This window comes from Papaver somniferum, chromosome 5 (assembly GCF_003573695.1).
Source record: "Papaver somniferum cultivar HN1 chromosome 5, ASM357369v1, whole genome shotgun sequence".
Classification (NCBI taxonomy): domain Eukaryota; kingdom Viridiplantae; phylum Streptophyta; class Magnoliopsida; order Ranunculales; family Papaveraceae; genus Papaver; species Papaver somniferum.
The window spans coordinates 176,583,745-176,593,637 of record NC_039362.1 but is presented as its reverse complement, the minus strand read 5'-3'; the positions used below and the strand labels follow the sequence as shown (position 1 = coordinate 176,593,637).

At 36.5% G+C, this 9,893-nt stretch overlaps 2 protein-coding genes across 4 annotated transcripts; both read left to right on the top strand.

Moving 5' to 3' along the window:
- Window positions 1–363: 363 nt before the first annotated feature.
- LOC113283763 (pentatricopeptide repeat-containing protein At3g13880-like) lies at window positions 364–5,266 on the top strand. 2 transcript variants are annotated; one of them, XM_026533122.1, is made up of 2 exons: window positions 364–2,768; window positions 2,869–4,882. In XM_026533122.1, the coding sequence occupies exon 1, from the start codon at window positions 395–397 to the stop codon at window positions 2,693–2,695; it is 2,301 nt and encodes a 766-aa protein (XP_026388907.1). In that variant the 5' UTR covers window positions 364–394; the 3' UTR covers window positions 2,696–2,768; window positions 2,869–4,882. The 2 variants fall into 2 exon arrangements, with proteins under 2 accessions (XP_026388907.1, XP_026388906.1); XM_026533121.1 differs by lacking the exon at window positions 2,869–4,882 and adding an exon at window positions 4,918–5,266 and having other exon boundaries at window positions 365–2,768.
- A 2,269-nt stretch (window positions 5,267–7,535) lies between these two features.
- On the top strand, window positions 7,536–9,274 carry LOC113278211. 2 transcript variants are annotated; one of them, XM_026527107.1, is made up of 4 exons: window positions 7,536–7,718; window positions 8,116–8,256; window positions 8,368–8,544; window positions 8,939–9,274. In XM_026527107.1, the coding sequence occupies exons 1-4, from the start codon at window positions 7,638–7,640 to the stop codon at window positions 9,023–9,025; spliced, it is 486 nt and encodes a 161-aa protein (XP_026382892.1). In that variant the 5' UTR covers window positions 7,536–7,637; the 3' UTR covers window positions 9,026–9,274. The 2 variants fall into 2 exon arrangements, with proteins under 2 accessions (XP_026382892.1, XP_026382891.1); XM_026527106.1 differs by having other exon boundaries at window positions 8,116–8,280.
- The last annotated feature ends 619 nt before the right edge of the window (window positions 9,275–9,893 follow it).

Genomic DNA, 9,893 nt, shown 5'->3' with positions numbered 1-9,893 from the left:
GGTGGTGGTTATATATATATATATATATATAGAGGTGGTTATTGTGTTGGTTTTAAATTAAATTAGGTTAAGGGTAGGTTAGTCATTTAAATATTCTAGTACATCCCTTATAATTATAGGGAAGGTGGCCTAATAAGATCATGATCCCCAAAAAAACCATGGTGCCTAAAAAATCATTCTTTTCTAAGCCACTCCTGGTCCCGAATTCTATCTCCACTCCACCCCTGCCCAGTAAACTGGCAGTGTTGCTCGCTTCAGCAAACATCTTGGTTTACTCAGGTACATTACCCATAGTTGTATCTGATCCATACCCGAGCGGATATTCACACCCGATTATGATCAGATAATATCCAATCCAATTCTACCTCAAAGCTAACTACCTTAACGGCCAGTCATGGCTGTTATTTACGCGCCCAATTTCTCAACTACTAATCCTTTGTTTCAACACCAATCTTCAAGTCAAACATTCTCAAATCCCAAATTAAATTTTCCATTAACCCAGAAATCTCATCAAATAAAGAGCTCTAATTTGTCACCAATTACAACATCTGAAGCTCACCCAGAACTTCAAATTCAAGATTTGGTTGATCTTCTACGCAATTGTGCAAAAAAAGGGTTCATTAAAGATGGAAAATCAGTTCATGGGTTACTGATTAAATCTTGTTTTGATGAAAGAAAAAAGGTTATTCTTATCAATCATCTTATTCATATGTACTCAAAATGTTCTGAATTTGATACTGCTCTTAAACTGTTTGATCAAATGTCTGAAAGAAATGTGTTTTCCTGGACTGTAATGATTGTTGGGTCCACGGAGAATGGGTTGTTTATGGAAGGTTTTAAGTACTTTTGTGAGATGGTGGGCTATGGAGTTTTTCCGGATAAATTCGCGTACTCGGCTTTGTTACAGGCGTGTATTGGGTTGAAAGATGTTGAGTTGGGTAAAATGGCGCATGCCCAGATTGTTAAAAGTGGGTTTTCTGAGCAAGTTATTCTCAATACTTCTCTTCTTAATATGTATGCAAAGTGTGGTGAAATTGAGGAATCAGTGCGTGTGTTTAATGGTATGTGTGAACATAACCAAGTTTCGTGGAATGCTATGATATCTGGATATGTGTCCGGAGATCTTAACCTTGAGGCGTTTGATCAGTTTATCAAAATGAAGAAAGAAGGCTTCACTCCAAATATGTACACGTTCGCCAGTGTTTTAAAGGCAGTTGGGAAATTGGCTGATGTTAGCAAGGGCAGAGCAGTTCACAATTACGTTAAAGAATTGGGCCTAGAGTCTAATGGTCTTGTCGGGACTGCACTTATTGATATGTACTCGAAATGTGGGTGCTTAGATGATGCTAGATTGGTGTTTGCTATGAATTTTGCCGACTGTAGAGAGAATGTGCCTTGGAATGCAATGATTTCAGGCTATTCACAGGGTGGGTATAGTAAGAAAGCATTTGAGATGCTTGAGCAGATGTGTTTAACTAATGTAAAGTTAGATGTTTTTACTTTTGCTAGTGTACTCAATGCAATCGCGGCTTCGAAATGTTTGCAGTTTGGGAAGGAAGTTCATGCCATGATCGTGAAATTTGGATATGATTCAAGATTTATAAGTGTGAGCAATGCACTTATAGATGCTTATTCCAAGTGTGGGTCTCTTGATGATGCAAGAAGGGTTTTTGAGAAAATGGAAGAACGGGATTTGGTGTCTTGGACTACAATGGTGACTGCTTATGCTACAAATTCAGTGGAGGTGGAGAAGGCAATAAGTTCCTTCTCGCAGATGAGAGAATCAGGCTTTACACCGAACCAATTCACCTGTGCCAGTGTTCTTGTTGGTATTAGCAGTCTTTGTTTGCTCGAGTCTGGTCGACAAGTCCATGGATTCCTCTGTAAGGCGGGATTGGACACTTATGAATGCGTTGAAAGTGCTTTGATTGACATGTATGCAAAATGTGGTAGTATAATTGATGCGGAGAATGTTTTTGAGGGGATCTTCAAATTGAAGTCCCCAGATGTGGTTTCATGGACGGCGATAATATCAGGTTATGCTCAGCATGGTTTTGCAAACAAAGCAGTTCAGACATTTAATAGAATGGATGAATTAGGTATCAAGGCTAATGCAGTTACCCTTTTATCTGTTCTGTTTGCTTGTAGTCATGGAGGAATGGTAGATGAAGGTCTCCAGTACTTCCATTCGATGGAGAAAAGATTCGGAGTTGTGCCAGAGATGGAACATTATGCTTGTGTGGTTGATCTTTTAGGGCGTGTGGGTCGTCTTGATGATGCACAAGAATTTATAAAGAAAATGCCTATGGAGCCAACTGATATGGTTTGGCAAACATTGTTGGGTGCTTGCAGAGTCCATGGAGATGTTAAGTTGGGAGAGAAAGCTGCCAAGGAAATTCTCTCTGTCAGGCCTGATTTTTCGGCAACATATGTACTTCTATCAAACACTTACCTTGAAAAAGGTAGTTTAGAAGATGGGTTAACTTTGAGAAATGTAATGAGAGACAGAGGTGTGAAGAAGGAACCTGGGTTTAGTTGGGTTTCTGTTGGAGGCACGGTTCATAAGTTCTTTTCAGGAGACCAGAAACACCCACAAAAAGAGAAGATATATTCCAAGTTAGAAGATTTGAAGACAAAGATGAAAGCCATGGGTTATGCACCACAGTTGAGATACGGACTGCTAGAGACAGAATGAGACGTGGACCGTAGAGCCGAGGGTTTTAGCGCTAATATTGTGCTAAGCTTTGGCTATGCTTATCAGCCTGCAGGTATGTTGTATCTTACACCATTTCAATGTCTGTATAATAATTTTTGATAGCTCTTTGGTGTGTGTATTAACTTGAACAGTCCATACGGTGTCCTGTATAGATAGGGTGTTTATCCCCATTGGCCCTGAGGCCTGAAGGGTTGCGAAATGCTGACCTATGGGAGCAAAGGCTAGAACTAGCAACCACATGACTACGCATTTGTCAAATCAAATAATTTAGCGGTGTTAGATCATTAGAGGTTAGTGACAAATTTTTGTATTTCTTCAAATGTTTCTTATCCGTAAGTTCATGACACATTCAATCAAATGGGAGATCAGTAAAAAAAACAGAGGAAGATAAAACATGGCTAGATAATTCCAAGTAATGATCAGAGAGTAGCATCAAAACAAAGTACTACTATTATTATGAGTTGGCCAGTTGTATTTTTCTCTAATTAGAAGCACAGAGTTAGGCAAAACAATTAGGAATAGACAAAACCTAATTTGTGGACAAAACCTAATTTGCTGTCTTTGTTTGTATGAGATGATGGATGGGTCTGATAACCTTTCTTTTCAAGCACATTATGTGGAAAGGAATATTATTAGTAGGGTTACTGTTTCTTGGTTATTCCTTTTAGCTATTTTTGATGTATGAGTATGAGAAATTTTCTCCAACCCAATCATATTTTCGGAGAAATCTCTACCTGCTAAACAAATTCTTGTAGCTTAGAAGCAGTTGGTCACAAATCATGACAGATTTTTCTCTTTTTAAAAAATGTACCGCGTATTACTGTCCTCAAGTTTGAGAGTTTGCCTTCAAAAGCACCTTTAGAATTTCCTTATCAGTGTATATCAGTCTAGATTAGGTCTGTACCCTCGGGGATTTCAGGCCGTCCAGGAACTTAGTGACTGACTTTTCTAAAGACAGGGACTTTCTTTGCCTCAAATGAAGGGTAGGAGGTTCGGGTGAAAGTGAGAGGGCCTAAAGTTCCTGATTTATGTACTAATTCTGTCTAACCCCCTGGGGCAACTGGTTCAACTGGTTGTTCTAAGTTGGTTTCATTCTAAAATGTAGAGATCACCCTGCATCATTCATCTTGTTCCTATTTTGTGGGGGTTGTATAGGTGATAGATAAAACACTTTCTAAACTCGGTTGCAATCGAAAATATGTGGGGTCTAAATAGATAAATTGGATATCATGTGGTATAGTAATGGTAATTAGCTAGTACTGAGGAGATACACTTCCATGAAATTTTGAGCCCGTGAACTTGAATAGATAGATAGATGGTACATACTACTACTGTTGTTATTATGATTGCCTTACGTCAAAATCAATTGGTGGGATATCTAGAGAGAGAGAGGGCTGGGCAGACAGATAAATACACAGATTAGCCCAATCCTATCTATTTACAAACGATCATAGGACAATAATTCATCCTGGATAATACCGAGTAATTTGCACGCACTTGAGAAGCCAGGATTCTAGGTAAAAGGCGGCAAAAATAAAATATTTATCTGATTTAGGGGGTAAGCCTAAAGTAAATTTAAGTATGTGCAAGGGATAAAATGATAACCTTATACTTGAGAAAGCATTAGATTCAGTTGAGGGGACAAGCATTAGTATCAGAAGAACGGATACTAAACTTGATCTTAGCCAAAAGGTGGAAAAGGCATCATCAACATTTAATTGAAATGTGAACAGTTGCATGATTTCTAGAAAACAAATTTCACTTTGTTCTTGTATAGTACAGTTAATTAAATGAAGCCATGCGTATGAATGAACAAGGAATTTGTACTGGACTGAACCCAAAATATGCATATGATTTTTTGTCTGTTTTTTTTGATATGTGTTACCACTCTCAAGATTCTTGATCGATACACGCAAAATACATTTATATCTCTACATGCAAAACAAAATGGCTTACTCTTAACCCTTTGATTAATATTTTTTTGTTCCATTTGATGAGAAACCATACATTTGCATGTGAATATGTACTTCCCTGTGTTGCAAACTCACGTGATAATATTTTTGCATCAGTCACAAGAAGACCCTATGACTAATCTCTGTCTCTCTAGGTATATGTATACGTACACAGCAGTTTTCATTGATTATTTGCTCATTTGAAGGGAAAATAATGATATTTTTATTTTGTATGAACCCTCACAATAGCCATGATTAATCCGTCCGGACCGGGGTGAATGTCATAATTCGAAAGCGCAAATCAGCAGTGGTAAGTAAGTTTCGTGGAATGGGGTGTTTTATATTGTCACGAGAGGCATTATTTCATCTAGTTTAGTATTATTCGTGACAATGTAAGCATGCGACCCGTCGTTCGTTAGTATTTATTATTATAACTATCAGTTTGAGCTGTTTGAATTTGTTGGTTGTGTTGTTTTTTTTTCTTTCTTTTCGATCGAACAAAAAGGATAAGTTTGCTTATTTTGTTTGATCGTTTATTTTCATTTTTGTAATTTACACTAGTTAAAAAATACGTGGGTATATACCGACATGAAGTAAGTTAAAAAAGATTAGCACTCCATGCATTATCAGTATATAATTAACAGGCTAGCATGCAATTGAAATTGCCTGTTCATTTGTTTTTATGGTATTGAGATTGAAGAAAATGCATAGTTAAAAGATAAAAAGATTCTAATCAATCTACTAATCACGAGAACGGCTAATTAGCTCCTAATCAAAACATAAACTAAAGGTTAAAAATTCAACAATAATAAATTACAGTATACAGTGTATCAGTTTGCATGTTATGAATTATTGGTTTGTTTTTTAATTTCTATCTTCTGTTTGTGATAACATTTTGAATATCTATATATAATACTGATAGGCATATATCCAATCACACCTTCAAATGACAAAACAGAGAAATATGATGTTTTGATTTTAAGTATGCAAATTGTTAGCCTTGGAATAATTTCACAACAAGAAAACAAATAAACTCCCAAGTTAAAACAAACATATCAATCACTGTATACCTGTATGCATCATCTTAGAGGGCCAGGCAATACCGCCTTATTTTCACGTATTTTCTCCGTCGAAAGGCGTTTATAATTCTCTTTGGCATCCTTTCAATGTAATTAAGGTCGCCTCCCATTTATCTTGGAAACTCTATAAATCACTCAAATTTGTACAGGTATGTCCAACCCTGAACGCCGAATCCTGAACAACAATATGTGTATATACTGTAGAAACCTTGACAGTTTGATATATCCCCCACCTATAGGTTAGGTTCGACATGCGCATGCACGATACATGTGATTCGTTATTATCTTATCATGATCATCAAATGAGGATGACCGGATTAGCTAAGATTACCTTACCATATGGAGAAGAACACAAACATAACAAAAGTGGGAGAATATTTGGATTAATATGAATATGCAAAGCAGAAGACATGCGTGTAGAGAGAGATTAGGCAAGAGCAGACAAAAGGGTGAGCAGGGATATATGTATGGGGTATAGATTGTTGTGCTGTAATGATTAAGTTGCTGCTGTAAGAGGGTAGTAGTAGTAAGAAGAAGAGAGTAGAAGAAGATGTTGCACACATGTGAATAGGTGGGTACATGAATTTGTCTCTCTGCAATGGAGACAACTCTCTGGAATGAAAGCTGAGAAACCCTCACTCCCATATATTGAACCCAAGCCATGCAAATATCACAAGAAGAATCACACCCTCAAACTTTTTCTTCTCTTTCTTTAATGACCATGAATACAAAATATGATACAACCAATTCGATTGAATAGCGACCGATGCTGCAGACCATGTGAACGAACGAAAATAAAATAGATACACTAGCAAGCAGTATATATAACCTCATTTTATTCGTTGATTGTAAAATCAAATAACATTCGTCCACAACTTTATAAGATTATTTCATTTAATTATGCATGGTGCAACTTTTTAAAGGATGTATCATTGTGTAAGAGGGGAAAGAAGATACAGAAATCAGAAGAATGACACATGTGCAGTGGTATCTGTAGAGAGGGATGGACTTGTTTTTACAACTCATACAATCACAATCAAAATTTTCACGGCCAAATGATTTTTTATTTTTGAAAAATGGAAAAACAAAATTTAGAATAAAAATAAAAAACATTCTCTCCCCCGTGAGTAAAGCTTTGGATTCATTCACAACTAAACACCATACGCTATTTTTGACGCATCTGTGCGCTGCTATCGATGGATGTTTTTAAGGCCAGGAGGACACATCTTAAACTATTCCACTATATGCTCTTACTACTTACTATATCTCCTCCATCCTTACTGATCACGAGCATGCTCATCTCTACCATCTGATCATGATATCATTATTATTCTTTCCCTCTCTTTTCATCCATATTCATTTCTTATAATGCAAATCCTCAATCACGTGATCCTTGGCCAAAATACATACACGAGTACTACTGTTCTCATAACCATGTACTGTATTTCTATAGTGTAGACATTTTTGGACAATATTTTCAGGCCAGAAAAACAGTAGTACATTATTCATTTTCAGTTCGAAAGAGCAGTTTTTCGGTTTTAACGACTACGTAAATGAGACATTTTGGAGCCGATATGTATATGTAACGGACACTCTTCAGGTCTGGATGGTATAAGGATAATATAATTGGATGAGATTTTTATTCACCGTATATGCGCAAGGGCGCGGTAGAATTTAAAAATATTCTGTCATTGATCAGGAATGCTGATGACGTACACACTCATGTGGGTAAAACCTAGCTAGCTAGCAGGTAGAGAGGGTTATATATGATCATGTAGAATTGAGTTTTAGATATATTGCAATCCCACTTCAAAGCTCTCTCTTTCTCTGCCTTAACCTAAGCAGAGATCAATTAATTCTTAGGAGTATCAAAAGAGAGAGTAGGAAGAGATGGTTTCTAGGGAGCAACATAGATCAGCAGCACTGTATGAGAAGCTGCAACTACTTCGCTCCGTTACTAATTCTCGTGCAGTAATTTTTCTAACTCTTCATCATTTATTTCAGAACCCTCTGATCTGTTTTCATGTTTTTCATCGCTTGCCAGCAGCTTCGTTTTCTTCGATCCTCTATCTGTTATTCTATTCGATTGCAGCTGACATGATATTAAATGCTTAGAGAATGTAGTAAAAAAAAAAAAAAATTCTTAGATTGATGTAGTTGAAATTCAATAACAAGTACTACACTGTTTTCTTCTTTGCTCTTCCTTCATTTCTTCGAGTCATGAGTGTTTTTCCATTTTAATTAATTTAGTGACGTTTGTTTAAGCCGATGGCAATATTCAGAAGTAGTACTAGTACTTCTACAAAATACTTTTATAGATTTTTGCTTATATATATCTAATTATTATGAACACGTTTGTTTGTGGCAGGTTAATGATACTTCAATTATAATCGACGCGTCGAATTACATAAAAGAATTGAAAGGAAAAGTTGAAAGACTCAATCAAGATATTGCAAGCTCACAGAACTCAACTGGTCGTGCCAAAAATCATCATCAACAATTGCCTGTGGTACATACCACATCCCAGTCCATGGTTTGCGTTTATAATTTCGTTAATTTGATTAGATTTGTGTTTGTATAATATTTTTGTTAATTGATTTTACGGATAATGCTCGTGCAGGTGACTGTTGAAACTCTAGAGAACAAGGGTTTTCTAGTGAATATGTTATCACAAACGAGTTGTCCAGGTTTGCTTGTATTCGTGTTACAAGCCTTCGAAGATTTGGGACTAAATGTTCTTGAGGCCAGGGCTTCATGTAAAGATACTTTTCGTCTAGAAGCCGTTGGAGGAGATAATGTAAGAGATTCCTACTTTATTTGATCAATTACAACTACACATATATGCGCCTTTCGTATGTTAATATATATGCATTTATGCAATCTTTGTACAACTCCATCATCATCATCATCGTCATCATCATCTGTGTTGCAATCTAAAAGAAAACCAACAAAAAAGGACAAACTTCATGTTTGAAATACAACTTCACGGATTGAAGTAGTAGTATGGATCGAGGTTGTACATTTTGGCTTCTGTGTACGGGATGTACATTTTGGATCGAATCTTTTGCTTATAATTATCGGACTGCTGCATGTATTATATCTTATGCACACATGTGACACAGGTTTTTGATCGGCAAAAGAAAAAGAGGTTTCAAAATCTTAATTTGTATGATTTGTTATTGTGTACATAGGTCCAAGCAGTTGAAAACATAGATGCAGAAGTCGTGAAACAAGCAGTGTTCCAAGCTATCAGGAATTGGATCAGTACTAGTACTTAAAAACTTAAAAAGTCTAGTTTGAGCCGTTTGAGGATGTGCAAGTTAAATGGATCGACGGAGTGTCACCTTCATCGTTGTTGTCGTTATGATCTTCTCTGATATCTTCATTGAAATATTCATCATGTATTGCGTACCTTCTCATTTCCCCTTAAAATGTATTAGGCTGATCAAAAGGGTTATTGCCTATGTTTAATGATGAGAAGCACTTTTAAAATTATGTCTTATGATAAAAAGCTTTATTCGGTTGGATGGATGACGGATCGGTATACTAAAGTTTTTATTATCGTACGTTCGAGTACTTCATTCTCAGGCTCTAACTAAATTCTTTATGCATTACTTTAGCAGCATAAGCCGTACGTAGTATCCCTAACAATGACCTAACTTGCTAACACTTAGTTATGATTATGCGGTTTCAACGGCCATCTAGCATTAATGTGATTCTGATCACTTGTTTAATTTGGATCGAGTACTGTAAAATGCACATTTACATGATCAAATTTTCCTTGAAGAGTATAAATAGATGCTGCTTCGAGGCTATCGACATGAAGGTACTTGAATAGGAGGAAGAATATTTGCAGGAGACATGGAAATGATCTTTCTGAGCTTCTCTCTATATGCATTTGATTGACATCTTGGCATTGTATGCAGGAATATCTTGCCAAACCGTATACTAGTAGTAGAAAAATTAGTGTCAAGTGTTACCAACGATCTCAAACCAATAAATCATTGGATGCCAGTTGACACCACATCTGAAGTCCAGACGGTAGAAATCATGTCTCAGAGGAAAAAAAATTCCCCCGATCATGTAGCTGTTGAAGGACTACTCGTAATAATCACATTGGTTTGGTGAAACTCCATAATCAGTAAA

Bases quoted from the DNA above. Each gene is read 5' to 3' on its own strand.
- LOC113283763 (XM_026533121.1), top strand. From the start codon at position 395: ATGGCTGTTATTTACGCGCCCAATTTCTCAACTACTAATCCTTTGTTT.
- LOC113278211 (XM_026527106.1), top strand. From the start codon at position 7,638: ATGGTTTCTAGGGAGCAACATAGATCAGCAGCACTGTATGAGAAGCTG. The intron at 7,719-8,115 runs GTAATTTTTCTA...TGTTTGTGGCAG, and splicing joins CCGTTACTAATTCTCGTGCA to GTTAATGATACTTCAATTAT. The intron at 8,545-8,938 runs GTAAGAGATTCC...TTGTGTACATAG, and splicing joins AAGCCGTTGGAGGAGATAAT to GTCCAAGCAGTTGAAAACAT.